Source organism: Taudactylus pleione, unplaced genomic scaffold (assembly GCF_031769625.1).
Source record: "Taudactylus pleione unplaced genomic scaffold, aTauple2 ptg000179l, whole genome shotgun sequence".
In the NCBI taxonomy this organism is placed as follows: Eukaryota; Metazoa; Chordata; class Amphibia; order Anura; family Myobatrachidae; genus Taudactylus; species Taudactylus pleione.
Genome location: NW_028284581.1, coordinates 11,509,702 through 11,532,213, shown reverse-complemented (window position 1 = coordinate 11,532,213; position 22,512 = coordinate 11,509,702). Strand labels below are relative to the sequence as shown.

The window sequence follows — 22,512 nt, the reverse complement described above, 5'->3', positions numbered from 1 at the left end:
GGCATGGCTTAAGTACGGGCTTGCTGCTAGGCTAGCAGACAGGCTGGCTTTTAGGGGCTGCATTAGCTGCAGTCCTTATGAGCCAGATAGGGCTCCCGTTATAGCAGGGGAATAGCTTCCCATGGGAAGCCCTCTCTCAGCTATTGCAGTCCGGACTGAAAGTCCCAGGGGGAGGAAACACCTCCCCCTGGGACTTCCTGAATGAGAAGTCGCTACCACTGCTGCTAGCCTAGGCAGTGCCTGCAGGTGGTGGATTTTACTGAGGTGGTGGATTTTACCCTAGGTAAAATCCAACACTGACTGTAACTATATATATTGTTTAAATATTGTCACAAAAGTAATGTCTCTTAGGGGGTCAATTTAATTAGGACCGAGTTTGTATCATGAAATTTGCATACATCGCATGAATGCGCTGACCCGAGAAATACAAGATTCAATTAGAAATGCCAATTTGCAGTAGTCTCGGTGAGGTTGTATCTGTCCTTTCTACAAAATGCAACCTGGGAGAAGTGCATAAAAAAGTGGGGAAAGCATCCTTGACCCCCAAAAAGTGACAACTGAGATAGCAGGGCCATATAAAATGATGTTAGTGTCCATAAGAAAAGTAGTGGAGGCTTTTAAACCTCCACATAGCTGTATCATTTGCACCGCCACATACCTGTCCCACATCATTTACACCTCCATCTACCTGTCCCACATCATTTACACCTCCACACATACCTGTCCCACCTCATTTCCACATCCACATACCCATACTACATAATTTCAACCTCCACATACCTGTCCCACAGCATTTACACCACCACATGCCTGTTCCACATCATTTACACCTCCACATATCTGTCCCATATCATTTACACCTCCACATACCTGTCCAACCTCATTTACACCTCCACATACCTGTCCAACCTCATTTACACCTCCACATACCTGTCCAACCTCATTTACACCACCACATACCTGTCCCACATCATTTACACCTCCACATACATGTCCCACATCATTTACACCTCCACATACCTGTCCCACATCATTTACACCTCCACATACCTGTCCAACCTCATTTACACCTCCACATACCTGTCCAACCTCATTTACACCACCACATACCTGTCCCACATCATTTACACCTCCACATACATGTCCCACATCATTTACACCTCCACATACCTGTCCCACATCATTTACACCTCCACATATCTGTCCCACATCATTTACACCTCCACATACCTGTCCCACAGCATTTACACCACCACATGCCTGTTCCACATCATTTACACCTCCACATATCTGTCCCATATCATTTACACCTCCACATACCTGTCCAACCTCATTTACACCACCACATACCTGTTCCACATCATTTACACCTCCACACATACCTGTCCCACCTCATTTCCACATCCACATACCCATACTGCATAATTTCAACCTCCACATACCTGTCCCACAGCATTTACACCACCACATGCCTGTTCCACATCATTTACACCTCCACATATCTGTCCCATATCATTTACACCTCCAGATACCTGTCCAACCTCATTTACACCACCACATACCTGTCCCACATCATTTACACCTCCACATACCTGTCCAACCTCATTTACACCACCACATACCTGTCCAACCTCATTTACACCACCACATGCCTGTTCCACATCATTTACACCTCCACTTGGTTATTTTCGCCAAATTAGCGCAAGTTCACATTTATCCTATTGGCTATCCAAAACACGCGAGTGCCAGATAGCCAAAAAGACAATAAAATGCAATTTTTCAGATCCTAACATAATCGAGTAGAACCAAACTGCTCATCTCTAGTTATTAGTGCAGCTGTTTCCCATGGTCTCTTGATAATGTACTGACTCTACCAAAGCATGATCCTAGTTTCTATATGAATAATTCAAGCATTCATTTAAATGCCTCAAGTACTGTTTGTAAGCCTCTATTTCCTTGTTATTTGTAATTTTTACCTGTTCAATAGAGCAATACTGTGCACTACCATACTGTGATGTACTTGTCCTTGTACTGTGTACAAATCTTTTCTGCATGTTATATTTTACTATATGTTAGCTTAAATGTGTGATTTGCAAGGGGCGCATTGTAAAAAAAAATATTTTAATTGTGTAGTTTTGTAATTAATTATATTAAATCTAAATATTAAAACAATATTAGTCCTTCCTATATACTGGTATATTTTTCCTTTCCATAAGAAATATACTAATGGAAATAATTATTATTGAATATACTTTGTAACCAATATTATATTGTATATTATAATTAATGAGCTAAAATTATTTTACCTTGCAGCTATAGAAACATCAAATGACTGTATGTAACAATAATTCAATCTTCCTTAGTTGATTGCTGTAATTACACAACAATGTGCAATTTCCTACTTTAGTTTTTTCTTGTCTGCTATTATTACATTATTAAAAGTTCAGTCTGTTTCTTTCAATTATCTTATTTGTTTTTCTTTTTGTCATCTCTCCATTTAAATATAAATTCATTAGTTCCAAAGCCTCCTCCTTGCCTCCGATACATGGGTACCGAAAGTCTAATGAGAATGTAAGTAAAATATTTAATTAAGTAACCAAGTGAGTTGTTTATTATAATAGTAAGACTAGGGCCTACACAAGAGATTTAGAGCTCGATTTGTGCAATCAACTTGCATGCCACTGCTGATGCTAGAACACATACACACATCAAGCTCTCCCTTGATGGTTTCCGACTATCCCACTATCTTACTAAGACAGGTGAGTTGTACTAATCTACATAGTAAAACAGTGAACTTGGAAAGTAGCACCTAAAACGTGTACATGAGTGTATAAATAAGTTTAATGAAAAAATAAAATAAAACGTGAATATTTATCTAAATTCATATATTTGGAATAAAGTGCTAAGTGACTGTGCAACTGGTAGAATAAAGGTATGAGAAATAAGTAAACTGTTCACAAAAATAACAGTTAATTGAAAGGGCTGAATGCTTGTGCAGTGATTATGGTCTCAATTAATCATATATTCTAGAGATGTTCCAAACTTAATTCAGTTTGCATTAAAGTACTTAGTGCTAATGCTAGATAAGGGTTCCCAATGAAATGGCGACTAAATGTATATAAAAATATAGATTTATTTTAAGACATAAGAAAAATAAAATCAAAGATAACTGATTCAATTCAAAAAGAGAAAAAATAAAAGTAGATAAAAAGCATGATGTGGTATAATTAATATTGACAATAAAAATTCAATATTATAAAAAATATATCGATGACCAGATAAGATATATAAATAGTTATAAAAAAGCTTATCTTGGATCTTATAGAGTAAAGTTCATCATGGCAGGTAAGTTTCAGCACCAACGCGTTTCGTGACTCTTTGGACTTCATCAAGGGGATTCTGTCTTGTGGGGCAGTTCAGACTTTATAGGACTAATCAGGAAACAGGGCTAATCAGGAAACAATTATGATGTCACTTCTGGTTTCGTCAGTCTTGTGTGTTATGGTTCGGTCTTCATTCAACTTGCGGAGGGGTGAGAGTAATGGAAGCACATGAAAAGGTGACGAGGCAGCTTGTCTTTTGTGAACACAGGTTCAGTATACTGAACAATTTCCTGATTATTAATATTGTTAACATTTATTTACAGTATATAGTGCCAGCATATTCTGTTGTGCTTTCCAAATATAAACAAACAAGTAAAAAACATGACTGGGTAAAAAAGACAGACACATTACTAACTGTAACTATACTCTTGGAAGCATGCATCTAAAGCTGGGTACACAATTAACTATGTGTGAACCCAGCAATGCGATGGATGACTGCACGGCCAACGGGCCGATATATCGGGCGGCCGGTACACATTACACGATCCAGTGCCCGATTGCCCGATATGTCGGCACCAGGTGCATCCCGCCACATGAGGTCGTCAGCCGGATTGTCAGATTGAGCTGCATGTAGGGACGATCTGTCAATGCGACTGACGACCAAATTGGAGCGCGCTTGGTCGTTAGTAGTGCGTACACACTGGCCAATCACCAGATCGGACGAAATATCATCTACATATCGCATAATGTGTACCCAGCTTTAGAGCCAATTGATTGATACAATTAGTGTTACAATTATATCTATACCTAGTTTCAACTTTAGGCCTATGACTGGGTTAAATTTAAGGACTGATATATTTATTTTTAATAAATAACAGTGGTTGCAACATAGCTATTTTACACATATAAAAAAACTTCTAAATTATAGACCAGTTGCTCTTTACCTTGTATACAACAGAAAAGCAAAATTCTTAAAATAGATGCTTAATTAAAAATGAAACCAAATATTGCAAAAATGATTTAGAAATGTGATCTGTGAAAAAAAAAAGTTTAGGTTCATTAGGGCAAACATAATCTGGTTTAAAATAATACATTTAAATTGGTAGGTCCGATCACAAATTAGAGATGAGCAGTTCGGTTTTGACTCAGATCAGTACAGATGTCTGTGAAAGATGACATTTTGCCTCGTTCTGAGATCCGAACTTGACTGGAAGATCCGAGCCAAAACCAAACTCATCTCATACAATATTTTTGTCTCATATACTGCTTTTCATTTGAGGAACCCACCCTTCACATTCAGACCATTGATTTGTTTCTGTTTCTGACACGAGCTGTCATGCAACTGTTTTGTGGATTGGGGGCAACGGATTGGACAGTGAAGCTGGGTACACATCAGCCAGAGCCGGCCCTAGCCAATTTGGTGCCCTAGGCAAAATTTTGACTGGTGCCCCCTAGCAGATAATTCCACCACCAATCTTTTTGTTTTTCCGCGGACGCCAAATATAACACATTGGTTTAAAACCACTCTTTGCCCCCAGCCCCAGTCATGGGTGCCCACCTTTCTCCCAGCTAGCCAGCTACACATTCATTTTTTTAACGCATCTAACACACCCAGATTTGGAGTGAGAAAGCAAAAAAATTGTCATTAGCCATGGTATAGCGGTGTGTGTTTTATTAAAGTATCTGGAGCACTATATGTGTATATATATATATATATATATATATATATATATATATATATATACAGTCAGGTGCATAAATATTGGGACATTGACAGAATTTTCATATATTGGCCTCTATTCACCACCACAATGGCTTTGAAATGAAACAAACAAGATGTGCTTTAACTGCAGACTTTCAGATTTAATTTGAGGGTAATTACATCCAAATCAGGTGAACGGTGTAGGAATTACAACTGATAATGTAAAAGTTATGGGACAAACTAAACAATCCTAAATCTAACTTTTACTTTTTAATACTTTGTTGCAAATCCTTTGCAGGCAATTACAGCCTGAAGTCTGGAATGCATAGACATCACCAGATGCTGGATTTCATCCCTGGTGATGCTCTGCCAGGCCTTTAATGCAAATGTCTTCAGTTCCTGCTTGTTCTTGGGGCATTTTCCCTTCAGTTTTGTCTTCACCAAGTGAAATGCATGCTCAATCGGATTCAGGGCCTGATTCAGAGCCGGACGCTATTTGCGCTCGCTCGTTCAGAAAAAGTGGCCGGCTATTTAAATTGAGCGCTCGCACTTTGCGGTCTGTTGACGCCTCTATGTCTGAGCGAGCGAACGAAACATGCGCTCGCTATTTTGTAAAGACGCCCCCTGGCCGCTCGCATCATACTTCATCTCCGCTATTTATTAGATTAATCGAGTACATCGAAAGGCGTCTGAACTGCTCGCAGTGCTTGTGGTTGGATTTTCCTACCGCAATCATGAAAACAGTTCAGGCTAAGAGACAACCAAGTGACGTGGCCGATTGTTAATTATGCACACCCTTAAAACGCCCGTTTTGACCATTTGGCACGCCTGCGTTCGGATCTCCACTCCCCGTTTTCAAGCACCTTCCCCTGTTACCACCCACAAACGCCTCATCCTGTCACTCAAATTAGCAGGCACTCGCTATTTTGCGAGCGCTCGATTTCCGCCCGCAATGACTGGTTGGCGCATGCACATTACGACCCATACGCATGCGCAGATGTGCGAACATCGCTCGGAGCGAACGAGCGGCCGCTTACGAGCGGCTCTGAATCAGGCTCTCAGGTCAGGGGATTGACTTGGCCATTGCATAACATTCCACTTTTTAGTCTTAAAAAACTCTTTGGTTGCTTTTGCAGTATGCTTTGGGTCATTGTCCATCTGCACTGTGAAGCGCCGTCCAATGAGTTCTGAAGCATTTGACTGAATATGAGCATATAATATTGCCCGAAACACTTCAGAATTCATTCTGCTGCTTTTGTCAGCAGTCACATCATCAATAAATACAAGGGAACCAGTTCCATTGGCAGCCATACATGCCCACGCCATGACACTACCACCACCATGCTTCATTGATGAGGTGGTATGTTTTGGATCATGAGCAGTTCCTTTCCTTTTCCATACTCTTCTCTTCCCATCACTCTGGTACAAGTTGATCTTTGTCTCATCTGTCCATAGGATGTTGTTCCAGAACTGTAATGGCTTTTTTAGATGTTGTTTGGCAAACTCTAATCTGGTCTTCCTGTTTTTGAGGCTCACCAATGGTTTACATCTTGTGGTGAACCCTCTATATTCACTCTTGTGAAGTCTTCTCTTGATTGTTGACTTAGACACATATACACCTACCTCCTGGAGAGTGTTCTTGATTTGGCCAACTGTTGTGAAGGGGTTTTTCTTCACCAGGGAAATAATTCTTCTGTCATCCACCACAGTTGTTTTCCGTGGTCTTCCCAGGTCTTTTGGTGTTGCTGAGCTCTCCGGTGCGTTCTTTCTTTTTAAGAATGTTCCAAACAGTTGATTTGGCCACACCTAATGTTTTTGCTATCTCTCTGATGGGTTTGTTTTGATTTTTCAGCCCAATGATAGCTTGCTTCACTGATAGTGACAGCTCTTTGGATCTCATATTGAGAGTCGACAGCAACTGATTCCATATGCACTCCAGACAACTCGAGACCTTTTACCTGCTTAATTGAAAATGAAATAACGAGGGAATAGCCAACACCTGTCCATGAAATAGCTTTTGAGTTGATAGTCCCATTACTTTTGGCCCCTTAAAAAGTGGGAGGCACATATAGAAACTGTTGTAATTTCTACACCGTTCACCTAATTTGGATGTAATTACCCTCAAATTAAATCTGAAGTCTGCAGTTAAAGCACATCTTGTTTGTTTCATTTCAAAGCCATTGTGGTGGTGAATAGAGGCCAAAATATGATAATTCTGTCAATGTCCCAATATTTATGCACCTGACTGTATATGTATATAATGTATACACACATATATATACACATACACACATATATATAGATGTATGCATATATAAATATATACACATCTATCTATATATATCTATATGTAATATATATATATATAAATACACACACACATATATTATATATATGTGTGTATGTATATATATTATATACATATATATATATATATATATATACATACACACATACAGTATATAACATACAGATGAGATTACACCACCTCCTCTCATAGTCAGTAACTGTCAGACGCAGCACTGACAAAACCACTCTAATATAGCTAGAGTCGGAGTGAGAGAGTGAAAAAGGCTGCCTCCTTTTTTTTTTTAATTATGCTGCTGGCGCTGTGGCAGAGCACAGCTAAATTTAATGATGCTGTGCTGTGTGTTGTTATTACAGGGTCTTACCTGTGGCCTGCAGTGCATATTTGCCTACTTTTGAAAACTAGTTTCAGGGAGATTCTAAGGCTGCTGAGGGGACGTGGCCAGTTCCACGAAAAAGGCATTTCTAGCTCCACGTATGGGCATATCTATTGCCACTCAGGGGTTTGTCTTGCAGTGAAAGCCTAGTGGACTATAGGGACAGTAGTAAGGGTTCCAAGTGTGCACCAGTGTCAGGATCTACATAATTGGAGAAAGTTTTCCACTAGAGGACTTGATGGCAATAATATATCAGGCAAGGGAGCCAATACATATATTAGACATAGAAGCAGTGAAAAGGAGTACTATGAAAGCACTCAGGGAACCAGTGTTAATATGCAAAGAAAAAATGGGATATAACATTTTGTGGTCAACATTGTATGTAATGACTGGAAGGAATTACAGGGAAATGCAGGGTGAGCAACTCCAACTGCAAATTCCTACAGATACATTCTGCACCAAAATGTCTCTCTCTACTTACATTTATTTTTACTAAGGTGGTGGGCAGGTGGGATAGTGCATTGTGTTTGTAGTCACTTGGTCTTCTTGGACTTGGGCCAGCTGCCGGGGAGGAGAGGACGCTTCCGCTTCCAGTCACTGCCATCAGACAAATTCCACTCCGGGGAAGGCAGAAGACAGTGACTGTGACACTGCATGCTGGATGAAGCCGCCCGGGAAGAAGGAGAGGACGCTGCCGCTTCCTGTCACTGCATCAGGCATACTCCGCTCCGCGGAAGGCAGTGACTGTGAGTCTGTATGCTGGGGGAGGCCACCGGGGAGGAGGAGAGGATGCTGCCGCCTCTAGTGCCATCAGACATTCTCCGCTCTGAGCGGCCCCGGAGGAAGGCATCAATTAGACTGCATGCTGGGGCTGAGCAGCCACTGCTACCCACAACCCCGTGGTGGCCGCGTCATGACGTCCTCAAGTCCAGGCTCAACCAATTAGCGCATGCGCAGTGCGGAATTGTAACAGCACAGTGGGGAAAATCGGGGGATCCGTTATACTTTCCGGGGTAGCGGGAGTTCCCAGCTTATAGCGGGAGACTCCCGCGGAATGCAGGAGGGTAGGCAACTATGCTGCAGTGATTCTTCGCAATGGCTGGCTGGGAGCCTAGGCATCTATTAGATGGAGGCGGAGCTGCCGTGATTTGTTACTCACGGCTCTGCTCCGCAAAGGCCCATGGGAGGTGTGGCAGCAGCAGGGCATGTGCAGCATGCCCTCCCGTGGCCATCTTGGTTTCTCCTGTAAACAGAATGAGCTTCTATGCAGAAGCTCATTCTGACTAAGGGCCGGGCGGATGCGGATCCCGGTCACAAGTGACATGACCGGCCTGCCATCCGCTGTGCTGCCCAATCGGAGAGCTCCGATCGTGGCAGCGCACTGGGAGGGAGCGTGGGTGCTGGGAGGGAGCACGGGTGCGGGTAGCAGCACCAGCATCGCTGTAGAGGTGGGAGGCTGGGAGCAGAGCCCTGGAATGCCCCTAGCATTCTGAGTCGCCCCTAGGCATTTGCTTATAATGCCAATGCATAGGGTCGGCTCTAACATCAGCCAATGTGTACCCAGCGCGATATCGCTGGCGATGGGACCCGCATCGGCAAGTGCATCCGACTGGGGAGAGGGACATGTAATGCTGTATTCTGCAGCATGACATCATTAGTGACATCCCCTGTCAGTGCTGCAGCAGGGCCAAAGGGCAATGTTGTTAAAGGCCCACGGGAGCGCGCATATTATGGAAACACACTAGATGCTATATCTGATATGTCGCTCCAATCCGGGGGATCGGACGACATATTGTCTAGTGTGTACCCACCTGGAATACTACCATCCAATCAGGTGCCACCATCTATTTTATTCTTGTTATCCAAGAAACATTACATTAACAGTAGTAAAACAACATGTCAAGCTAATGATAAGAGTCCCAAGGGAGGGACCCCACCTATCTGCTATCACCAGAAAGCACAACATTAGGAAAATTGCCCTTGGGAATACTTTCAATTTAAAATTGTTCTAAATTTAACAAATATTAAAATAACACTTTGTTTTAAACATTTTAGTCTAATTTAAAATACTGGTTTCTCCTCCTTCATCTTTTATTCTCAATAATTTTATTACAAAGAAACAAACAAAAAACAATGCCATCTAGAAGGCATAATCTATTTGGGGGAGGGGGGTGACTTAGCTATTAATATTTTTTCAATGACACACATGACATAACTAAACAAAGAGCATGGTTAGAAACGACTGGACAAAACTAGACTATTACTGCTGCAGGTGGGCATTACCAATGTTGTGAGTCAGCATGGAGAGCGCGTAGTCAACAGAGCTCCCTGCAGTTGGTTGCACATCTTAATAAGTCATCATCACTGTTCTTCATAAATAAAACAAACATCAGCCTGAATTTGTGTTTAATATAGAAGTGATATATCTACACAATACATGCAGGCCTTGTAGTTTTAGGTGTGATTGTGTATTATGTTATTAACTAGAGATTATTTGTGCTACTGATATGTTTGTGAAAGAAATGAATAATATTAGTTTAGGGATAATAAGATGTTATCGCTTCCTATAAGTTTTGTAAATATTGCATAATGTTACATACTACAGAAGATATGTAAATGCCTATGTAAACCTTCTCTGGCTTAATAGATAAAATAAGTGAGAAATCCACATGCCACATCCAGGGATTGATGCAACGTTAGTTGCACATTGGGCGTAAGTTACTCTAGGAATAAGCGCACACTAGTGTATTTATTTTACGCCCACATGCAGGTTTTCCTGTTCTCAACTGCAGCATATACGTCTGTTTTTAGCCAGACTCACGTCCCAGAACCTTATTTCTAATTTTTGCTCATGTTGCAAACCATTTCTCTTCAATATTAGGTATCAATACGGCTGCAAAAAGCAACCTAATATAGCAGGAACAACTCCCTTGCTTTATTTGACCTTTTAATCAAAATTTATTTATTTATTACCAGTTATTTATATAGCGCACACATATTCCGCAGCGCTTTACAGAGAATATCTTACCATTCACATCAGTCCCTGCCCCAGTGGAGCTTACAATCTATATTCCCTATCACATGCTCACAAATATACACACTTTTGTCAATTTTGTGGGGAGCCAATTGACCTACCAGTATATTTTTGGAGTGTGGGAGGAAACCGGAGCACCCGGAGTAAACCCACGCAAGTACAGGGAGAATATAGAAACTCCACACAGTTAGGGCCATAGTGGGAATCGAACCAACGACCTCAGTGCTGTGAGGTAGTAACGCTAACCATTACACCATCTGTGCTGCACATTCCCAAAATTGAAGAGAAGGTTCATGGATCAGCAAAATGTCAGTATCCATTTTATTTTGTAGGTAAACTAGCACTGTGTGCAGAGAGTGAGCTGAGTCACATATAAAATAGCCCCCAGCCCCTAACCATAAGGGCATTGCGATAAGCTCAAATGCCCTCCATGCGCTCCACTGGACTTTACTGACTTGGGGGTCTATTCATCATGATAAACATTTCATGTGTGATACTTTAGTTTGAACTCGCCATGAGTTCAATGTTAAGTTTAGTCCAATTCATCATCCTTGCATTACTAAAGACTCACTTCCGAAAAGATGCTATTTCTGCGAAGACATCTTTTTGGAAAAGTGATAGATTTTCCCCATTCAACTGCGCTGTCTCTGCACCCTTCTGGCATCTCTCCTATGTACTGTCTCCCCCCTGCGCTGGCCAGTCCTGTTCACACCTCGCTGCCGGGTCCTCTATACGCTGATATTGTCCACTGTCCACCCCTACTGACTTCCAGGTCCTTTCTGCCCCAGGTCTCATCCACCTACCGCTGCTGGGTCCTCGCTGTCAGGTCCTTCTGTGGTGATCCCACCAAAAGCTGCCAGGTCCTCTCTGCCCCCTGGTCCCGCTGACGGGTGTCAGTCCCGCCCCCCCTTCTCCTGCACAGCCGCCGGTCTGCTATCCAATGGCTGCCAGTGTCTGACCCCCTTTCCCCGTAACCTGGCGCCACTGTCTGACTCTGATTCTCTCTCCCCCCCGCTCACTCACCCTACCCTGGTGATTTTTGCAGCCGGAGCTCCCCCACTGGTAATTTCTGGAGCCCTGGATGTCCCCCGTCGGGTCTGCCAGGCTGTCAGGTGTCTGCTGTCTTTTTGGCTGGCCGGGAGGGAATGACCCCCCTCTGCCAATCACCTCCGGCCGCCGCATCCTCTCCCCCCCTCCGTCACACTCTCACTGCAGTGCACACACAGCAGAGAGGGATCTTAATAGATCCCTCTGCTGTGGCTGGCATGTATTTCTTCACAGGCTGCCCTGTAAACAGCAGCCTGTGAAGACTCTTGGATGCTGTACTCCATCTCAGGGTGGCATACAATTTCTCAGTCAAGTTCAGGAAAAAAAACTTTTTCGGAACTTGATGAATTACACAATTTCCACATCCCCATACCAAAATATGGGGATTGTGGAAATTATCGAGGCGCAATTGTAATTAGGAGATATCTCTGATATATCCTGTGTTACATGATTGATGAATGAGGCTGACAGTTAAATTTAACAAAATTAGGTGATAACTTTATTTATCACCTGCTTTTGTATAAATTAAGTGATGATGAATAGGCCCCTTTATGTTATTAACAGTAAGGATCCAAAATTTATAGATGTGTCCTCATATACTATTGCTGCAGTTGAGCCAAACAGCCCTACTCAGTGCCAGCTCCTGTGCGACTGTACTTGCGCCAAGCGTTTTTTCGCCAGAAAATGCATCTTAATCAAAACTGCACTGATTCATTTGATGTGCGACACTTGTATATCAGAATCTGTATACAAAGTGCTACGATACAGCTATCATGGGTTTTTTTCACGCCATGTTTCGTTGTGTTTCGTATAATGAAATGAATCAGTGCAGTCTCATGAATCGGTGAAAAAGACACTTGGCATCTCACTTCCGCCAGGCATCCCGCGCCACTTGATGTATTGAGGCTAAGTGTATGAGGACACATCTGTAGTATTGTAAAACGGACTGGAGGTTCATAAATCTGCAAAACCAACTGCTCTGGAACAAGCTTTTCTCAGGCTGATCACCATAGAAAGCAGCGGCTGATAATGCATAGCACCAAACAAGCCCTTGGTCCTCTTTCTGGAATGTTATTGTAGTCCACCAACAGCTATTAAACTCAATCCTCCAAGAACAGAGAACAGAGAACCTTCCTGTGCCAAATCTCCAGCGTAGTCCAGTAAAAAAAAGATTTAAGAACTTAAAAATAAAACAAAGAAAATATTTTATAAGTGTCACGACCAGGGTTTCGTGGCGTGGAGGTTTGCGGTCCTTACTGGTGAGGGCACTGTGGCGCGGTCCTTCTGTCGGGGGAGCTGACATGTGGAGACAGGCATTGGCTGTACGCAGAGGTCCTGGCAAGGGTAAGTCTAGCGGCATCTCTGTGTCACAGGTGTCTGGGCGCCGCCATGTTGTCTTTGGCCATGTGACATAGCAGGCTAATCATCTGTAGGTCACCTGTTCTCTCTGGCCTATCACGTTCTGCTACTGGGTACTTAAGGGTGTTTGGAGCTCCCTTTAGTTGTCAGTGCAACGTGTTCACAGTGTAGCTGTGAGAGAGACTTCTCTACGCTCCTGAGACCTAGACTTGTGTTCCGGTGCTAGCTCCAGCTCTTTGTCGGCCTCTGGCTCCCTGCATAGCTCGCACCACTCTGCCTTGCTTACTGCTGAGATCAGCCCTGCACCTTCCACCAGACTCACTCCTGCCTGAACCTGTTTCCTCAGTCAACCCATCACAGCATTTCCGGCTTTCCATTTCAGCCTGCACCTCATTACTGATCAGTGGTGGGCTGGGCCGGGGGGCAGGGTGCCATCTGCCCCCCGAGCCGGTACAATTGTCCAGCACTAGGGGCCGCCGCTGCGCTCTGTAAGAATATATCAGGGACAGCCGGGGAGGTTCCTATGCCTGCCTCCCGGCTGTCACTGTAAGGCAGCAGCAGTGCAAGTAGTGAAGGGGCTGGCAGACACTGACATGCACTGGGGAAACTACGGAGTGTGGCTAGGGGGTGCACCCCACCACCCGCAGCATTTACAAAGTGTGCTGAATCCTGAAGCTGCCTGGAGGCTGTTCAGCTCTGCCTTCTCCCTCTGCGTGTGTAAGGCCGGGCGGTGCGGTCAGGGGCAGAACTACGGTATACAATGGAGGCTCCCTCCTCCATTGCTCCAGCCCCCGGAGGTATGTGCTGCTGACTATGTGCAGGCTATCTGCCAGAAGAATGGAGGGTACGGGCTGGGGTTAGGGGACCACCTGGGGCCCATCTGTCAATCGCTGCCGGCGGCAAGTGCAGATGCCTTAAAAAACAAAACAAAAAAAAAACCTAATATGCACTGGCCACGGCATCCGCACTGAGAGAGGAGATGATGGACAGGACATACTACTTGTTCCCATAGAGGGAATATGTGGTCACTGCATTTTTTTTTCCAGGGGGAACAGAAATATACCAACTTGCACAGCCACAGCTCTTCTGGTGGGCGTCACATAACTCCATACTTGCCAACTCTCCCTCATTGTCAGGGAGACTCCCTGAAATAGTAGCAATCTCCCTGTCTCCCTGAAGAGTGTAGCAATCTCCCTCATTTCATCCTTACCCCCATTATGAAGCTGTTATATTAAAAAACAGAGATATATACATTCCAATGAGATCATTAGTGCAATTTCCTTGCATTGGTTATTATAAGGCACAATGATCCCTATGAATTTCTGAAAAGTATTAGTGTGTTTTCATCAACAAACAGATCTTACTAACTGCTTTTGGGCTGGTTTACATTTGGATGTAAGTCAGGTTTAGGACACGCCTCTCAGATTTATCAGTACACACCCACTGTAACACGCGCTCATAGGTGCTGCTTTCACAATCTCCCTGAAATTCTTTTTCAAAAGTAGGCAAGTATGCATAACTCGCGCATGCCACTCCCCCTGACCTCTCCTCTGCTGGCTAGCTGGGTGCTTCACTTTCCGGGCCAGAGGACAGAAGAATTGCAATGAAAATGTAATGAAAATGTAAACATTCCTTCCAGGCACCAGCTGCCTGCGAGTCAGCTAGCCACGCCCCATGGGATTCATGTGGCTGCATGCTGTCAGGATCTTTGCAGCAGCTGCCTAGTTTAGCACTTCCTGGATTTCTACTCCACCTCCTCCCAGTGCTGCTGTCATTGAATAGGTAGGTAAGTGTTAGTAGTGTTAGTAAACCCCTCTCCCAGTGTGTATTATTCTCACCCTCTGTCTCTGTCCTCCCTGGGGTTTATGGGCATCTGTGCCCCTGTTTGTGGTCCTGTGCTATGTCCTAAACCTCCCCTCTGTTTCCCCATCTGTCTTTGTCCAACCCCCCCCCCTTTCCCTTACTTGAATTTGTATCCTGGGAGGTTAATGTATGTGCTTTAGGAATATATATATATATATATATATATATATATATATTCTTAAGATATAATATACAGGTTCCAGACACCTGGTGGAGGGCTGGCGGGGCTGTCTGTTCCCACCCAGGGGCTGACTGCCAAGGACTGCAGTTACTTTATTTTAGTCCATAGGGGCCCCCTTCCCCTTGTCTTAAGTGCCCCGGGGCCCCTCGGAGCCTTAATTAGGCTCTAGTCCTGGCAGAAGTGAAGTGTGTAATGCACTAGACCTGATGTGCTAATTGGCTGCTGTGTGACAATTTGTTTCTGTAGGGGACGTGGCCAGTGAGTGAGAGTGTGTCTGTTTTTGCTCTTTTCTCTGCTAATGCCCTCCCTAATACAGCACGTTCTCTGCACACACAGACACACTTTCAGTATATTCTGCTGTATGTCTGTGTAGTTTAGCATTATGTGGCATCTGTAGTCCTAGCATAATAACTACATAGCTAAATAGGTGGATGCTATTCTATAAAAAAACAAAAAGTGAGGCAAAGACTCTGCTCTGTGTAATACCTACTACCCTACCATGTTCTAGCTGCACCCATGCATTGGGAGGTAAATAGTTCTATAAGGGATACAACTGTGTGGCATATGGTGAATAAGTGGTGTAACATGAATAAGGGATACTACTGTGTGGTAGCCTCATAACGTGATTAAGGGGACTACAGTGTGGTAATGTGAATGAGGTTAACTACTGTGTGGCATAATTTGAATTGGCACTAATTTGTGGCCACACCATGTCCCCATGAGGCTACAAACCTTTATTTTTGTAATGCACTGTATTTAGACTATAATGGGGGGGGAGGGGGCGCCATCCTCTTTGTCAGGGGTGCTCTGACCCCTAGATACACCCCTGGGTGTGGGCAGAGTGGCACTCGCTGCTCCTGCCTCACCCACACCCAATGCACTGATCTCTCAATGTAATGCAGGATCAGCAGGTGATCTCCCCCTGTGTGTTCTGTGTTAGGGGCCGGGGCCCGGGGATCTATGTGTGGGTGAAGCGCCATGTGAGGGGGGGGGGGGGGTGGAATGCTGTGGGGGTCCTGAGTGAGTAGAGCTGTGTGTGGGGGGTCTGAGAGGTGGAGGCTGTGTGTGTTATCGGGGAAGCTGAGTGAGTGGGCAGAGAGCTGTATGGGGGGATATGAGTAAGTGGAGAGAGATGTGATGTGGTGGGTCTGTGTGTGAGGGAGAGCTATAAGAGGGTGGGATCTGTGTGAGGAGGGGAGAGCTATATGAGAGGAAAGATCTGAATGAGGGGCGAGAGCTGTAGGGGTGGAGCTGTGTGAGGAGTATATATAATGTTTGTATTTATATATGCATTAACATGGTGCCCCAAAGCAGCAGTTATATTAATTATCGGTTCCTATTCCCGATAATTATAATTTCTGGTCACTAATATTGCACGTATGTGTGTATCCAGTAACGCCAGTGGGAGGGTGGGGGCGGGGTTTTCCGTGATGGTGCGTTCAGACATTACCCTTCCAGGGCCAAGCTTCTAAATGCTTCACAATATGCTGAAAGAAAAGTCGGGGCCACTGGCTTGTGTTTGCCCCCCAGGCTGAAAGTTGCCAGCCAGCCACATCTGGTAAGTGTGGGCTGGGCTAGAGAATTGCGGGCGGTGGAGGTATGCAGTTAATGGAGGGGGGGAGGTGGAGGTATGCAGTTGATGGGGGGGAGATGGAGGTATGCAGTTGATGGGGGGGAGATGGAGGTATGCAGATGATGTGGGGAGATGGAGGTATGCAGATGATGGGGGGAGATGGAGGTATGCAGATGATGGGGGGGAGATGGAGGTATGCAGATGATGGGGGGGAGATGGAGGTATGCAGATGATGGGGTGGGGAGATGGAGGTATGCAGATGATGGGGTGGGGAGATGGAGGTATGCAGATGATGGGGTGGGGAGATGGAGGTATGCACATGATGGGGTGGGGAGATGGAGGTATGCACATGATGGGGGGGATATGGAGATATGCACATGATGGGGGGATATGGAGGTATGCACATGATAGTGGGGAGATGGAGGTATGCACATGATGGGGGGGAGATGGAGGTATGCACATGATGGGGTGGGGAGATGGAGCTTAGGGAATTGGACTGAGGGCCTGATTCAGAGCCGCTTGTAAGCTCCGAGTGATGTTCGCACATCTGCGCATGCGTATGAGTCATAATGCGCATGCGCCAACCAGTCATTGCGGTCGGAAATCGAGCGCTCGCAAAATAGCGAGTGCCTGCTAATTTGAGTGACAGGATGAGGCGTTTGTGGGTGGTAACAGGGGAAGGTGCTTGAAAACGGGGAGTGGTGATCCGAACGCAGGCGTGCCAAACTGTCAAAACGGGCATTTTAAATGTGTGCCTAATTAACAAAGCAGCGTCATCGACCACGTCACTTGGTTGTTTCTTAGCCTGAACTGTTCGCATGATTGCGGTAGGAAAATCCTACCACAAGCACTGCGAGCAGTTCAGATGCCTTTCTATGTACTCGATCAATCTAATAAATAGCGGAGATGACGTATGATGCGAACGGCCAGGGGGCGTCTTTACAAAATAGCGAGCACATGTTTCGTTCGCTCGCTCAGACATAGAGGCGTCAACGGACCGCAAAGATCGAGCGCTCAATTAAATATCCGGCCCCTTTTTCTGAACGAGTGAGCGCAAATAGCGTCCGGCTCTGAATCAGGCCCTGAGACACAAAGGGACTGGGAAATGAGACTGGGCTGGGTGATGATTAAACTGAAGGGCAGGGTAATGATTATATGGACAGGGGCTGCGGAATGGTTAAGATGAGAGACAGAGGGGCTGGGGGATGATTAAACTGAGAGATTGAAACACAGGGGATGAGCCAATAGCTGACCTGCATATACATACTGGGAGGGGATAGGGGGCCCCCAAAAAATGAGTGTGCCTGACCCCAGGATTTCTGTTGCCGGCCCTGGTCACAGGAGGACAGTGAGGGATGCGATGATGCAGCAGGTCGGGTGCCGGATCCTATGGGGCTGGTAAAGGATGGATCACCAGCAGGAAATATATCCCCTGATGTTGTTATGAGTTCTGATCATATGATCAGCCCATGTGACCGATCCATGTTACAGTGTCCCCAGGTCTTGCAGTAGCATAGTTTTTGCGGGCAGCTGGCTGCTTGCAAGTTCATCACAATGAAGGTAAGAAGCTGATAGGCAAATGGAACATGTCAGGGAGAGGTGGGGGGCACACAGGAGGCATGTGGGGAGCATGCAGCTGGGGGATGGCAGAAGATGGGGGCATTAGGGTCACAAAGTGACTAATGTGGATGGGGCATGTCAGAAAATTTGGGTCACAAGGAAGCATGTAGGGAAAATGCTAATGGGGCATTTAGGGCATGGGACATATCTGAAACATGCTGTTGGGGGGCACAGCTGGGAGCATTTTGGCCACAGGGGGCATGTGCTGCAGATACTGCTGGGGGTGAAACAGATAGACACTATGAGCAATTGTGGCAACAGGGGGCATGTGGGGATAACGCTGCTGGGGAGCAGATGCTAACGGTTATTCAGTACACGAAGTGTAGCATGTCAGACATTTTTGGAACTTGGGGGCATGTTACGAACATGGCGCTGGAGAGTGGTAGATGCTCGGGCAAACAGGTGGGAAATAGCCGGCTGTAGAGGGGGCATGTAAGGGGGTACCTGGGGTCATGTGGGTCATATAGCATTTTGAGGGTAGGTGGACCATGCAATTGAACAGTTGGGCATGTGAGAGAGAAGGTGGTCTAGACAGTGCTAAAAGCCGGGGCCACTTGCTTGTGTTTGCCCCCCAGGTTGAAAGTTGCCAGCCAGCCCCTGCCTGTGTCTGCTCCTGCTTCCACCCTGGGTCCACAACAAATACAGACTCTGACAGTTTGCACTGACCAAATGGATTCGGCTACTGGACAGGAGTCCAGAACAGATTTAATTCACGGCATGGCTTCTCGCCTGGAAGGATTGGGAACCATGCAACAGCAATTAGCACAGTATGTGCAAGAAATGGCACGCCATCAGGATAATTTACAAGCTATACTAGCTTCCCCAAGTATGCCTGCAGTTACTGCTGCTTTCACTTCCCTGGTATCTGCCTCTGGAGCTTCTCCTCAGTTGTATTTACCTACACCTGGCAAGTTTGTGTCGTGGATTTCTAAACCAGTGTGATGTACATTTTACTTTGCAACCCTCCAATTTCCCTACTCCTAAAACCAAAGTGGCCTATATTGTGTCGCTGCTGTCCGGCTCAGCCTTAGATTGTGTTTCTCCACTCTGGGAGCGATCTTAACATCATTCAGGAGGATTTTTGATGAGCCTGGAAGAACCACTTCTGCTTTATTCAGTATTATGAATCTGAAACAAGGTATCCATCCTGTCAGTCAGTACATCATTCAGTTCCAGACGTTGGCATCAGAGCTCAGATGGAACGAAGAAGCCTTAACATCGGCCTTCTGGCACGGACTATCGGATCGTATAAAGAATGACCTAGCCACTCATGATTTACCCTCTAGTCTTAATGATCTAATTTCCCTCAGCAACAAGGTTGACATACACTTTAGAGAGCGCCAAGCTGAGAAGCACAGAACAGCTCGTTTTAGGCCTCATCCTCAACCTCCCCCTACCCGTTCTCCTCCCTCGCTTACAGATGAAGAACCCATGCAGGTTTATCATACCCATCTTCCTAAAGAAGAACGACAGAGACGCATTCAATAGAACCTTTTTCTATACTGTGGAGACATGAGTCACCTGGTGGCTTCCTGTAACTGCAAGTTGGGAAACGCCCATTCCTAACTAGTCCCGGGGACACTCAGTTAGAAGTAATACTACCGTCCCCAAAGCAAAATAACTCTGTCTTGTCCATAGCTCTAGACATTAAGTCTAGTCCTGCATTCGTATCTGCCCTCCTGGATTCGGGGGCAGCAGAAAATTTCATGTCCGCTCATTTGGCAGATAAATTACAAATTCCTTGCATCACCTTGGAGCCTGCTATCTCCTTGACCTCTATCGATGGTAGACCTATTTCTAATGGAACTGTGTCTAAAAGAACCCAATCTATTGGAGTTCGTATTGGAGCCCTCCATGTTGAACTTATCAGCTTCTTAGTCATACCCAAGGCTTCCCATGAGATTATACTCGGATACCCGTGGCTGCGTAAACACAATCCCAGAATAGATTGGAACACTATGCAGGTTCTGTCATGCAGTGAGGAATGCCAGGGGTCTTGTCTTCTGAAGATTCGACCTGTGAGGAAAATTCAAACGTCAGAGGCCCCATCTATACCCAAAGAATATCAATCGTTTACCGATGTTTTCTCTGAAAAACTAGCCAACATATTACCCACTCATAGAGAATGGGATTGTCCTATCGACTTGTTGCCTGGGAAGACGCCTCCCCGTGGTCGGACTTATCCGCTGTCCCTACCAGAAACCGACACCATGTCAGAATACATCCGAGAGAACTTAAAAAAGGGATTTATCCGACCATCTTCATCACCTGCTGGAGCGGGATTCTTCTTTGTTTCTAAAAAAGATGGAGACCTGAGGCCGTGTATAGATTATAGAGGCCTGAATGATATCACAGTAAAAAACAGATAGCCTCTACCATTGATCATCGAATTATTTGACAGAGTCAAGGGATCCACTATATTTTCTAAATTAGATCTCCAAGGTGCATACAACCTCATCCGTATGCGAGCAGGTGAAGAGTGGAAAACAGCATTCATCACGAGGGACGGTCACTTTGAATACTTGGTCATGCCTTTTGGGCTGTGTAATGCACCTGCTGTTATTCAAGGATTTGTCAATGAGATTTTTAGGGATCTCTTATATGTCTCAGTTGTTGTCTACTTAGAAGACATTTTGATTTTTTCGTCTTCTCCTGAGGAACACCATAATCATATAAAAGAAGTCTTGTCTCGTCTGAGGAAGAACCAACTGTATTGTAAATTGGAAAAATGTCTGTTTGGTGTACCAAGTATTCCATTTCTTGGATATATAATTTCAGGATTGGGTTTAGAAATGGACCCCAAAAAAGTCCAAGCAATACTCGATTGGTCCCGACCCACGTCTTTGAAAGCCATCCAGAGACTTCTTGGTTTCTCAAATTACTATCGTGTTTTTATCAAGGGATTCTCTTCTTTTGATGGCTCCAATCACATCCCTAACTCGTAAAGGTGCCAACCCTGCTCTGTGGCCCCCAGAGGCGGAGACAACTTTTCAACTTCTCAAGCAAGCCTTTATAACAGCTCCAGGTTTGAGACAACTGGATACCAATAGGCCCTTTTTTCTGGAGGTGGATGCTTTGTCTGAGGCAGTGGGAGCTGTCTTGTCCCAGCGTTTTGAGGATAACCGGATTCACCCGTGTGGTTTCTACTCAAAGAAATTATGCCATAGGCGAACAGGAGCTATTAGCTGTTAAACTGGCCTTAGAGGAATGGCGGTACCTCCTAGAGGGCGCTAAGTTCCCTTTTACCGTTTTTACAGACCACAGGAATCTTCTTTTTCTGAAAAATATTCAATGTGTAAGTCCTCGCTTTGCCCGGTGGGCGATATTTTTTGCCCGTTTTCATTTTACCCTGTCGTATCGCTCTGGGGCTCTCAATCAGAAGGCTGATGCCTTGTCACAGTCACTGTCTACTGATAGTGGTCCAGAAACTCTGCGGAATACACCCGTGCTAGAGTCAAAGGTGTTCGCCACTATACAACTGCAACCACCTGTTGGAAAGATCTTTGTGGCCCCGGAGTTGAGGAAACCGTTGCTGACGTGGGCCCACTCATCTCGTTTTGCTGGTCATTCAGGCATTCGTAAGACTTTGGAGTTCCTAGAGAGAACCTACTGGTGGCCATCGATGAAAACTGAGGTAACCGAGTTTATCTCATCTTGTACCCAGTGTGCCCAGCATAAGTCTCCTCGACAGTCTCCAGCTGGTGAATTGGTGCCCCTTCCCATACCATCTCGTCCGTGGACACATCTGTCCATGGATTTTGTGACAGACCTGCCAAATTCTAATGGATATGCCACCATCTGGGTTGTAGTGGATCGTTTCTCCAAGATGGTACATTACATTCCGCTAGAGAAGTTACCCTCGGTACCCAATTTGGCTCACTTGTTTGTCCACCATATATTTCGCCTTCATGGACTCCCTTCAGAAATTGTCTCAGACCGGGGTGTCCAATTCATGGCAAAATTCTGGAGAGCTCTCTGCTCTGTCCTACAAGTGAAACTTAACTTTTCCACAGCCTATCACCCTCAAAGTAATGGGTCCACTGAGAGGGTGATCCAGGACTTCGAGACTTTCATGAGAATCTTTATGTCACCATCTCAGGACAACTGGTCTGAGTCCCTTCCCTGT

General features: G+C 45.1%; 1 protein-coding gene across 3 annotated transcripts in view; it reads left to right on the top strand.

Moving 5' to 3' along the window:
- Nucleotides 1-22,512, top strand: part of DCDC2 (doublecortin domain containing 2) — a 253,246-nt gene that overhangs the window by 86,554 nt on the left and 144,180 nt on the right. For all 3 annotated transcript variants that reach the window (XM_088475855.1, XM_088475856.1, XM_088475854.1), the window contains one exon: nucleotides 2,517-2,571. In XM_088475855.1, coding sequence (XP_088331981.1) covers nucleotides 2,517-2,571 — 55 coding nt within the window. The remainder of the gene's footprint in view (nucleotides 1-2,516; nucleotides 2,572-22,512) is intronic.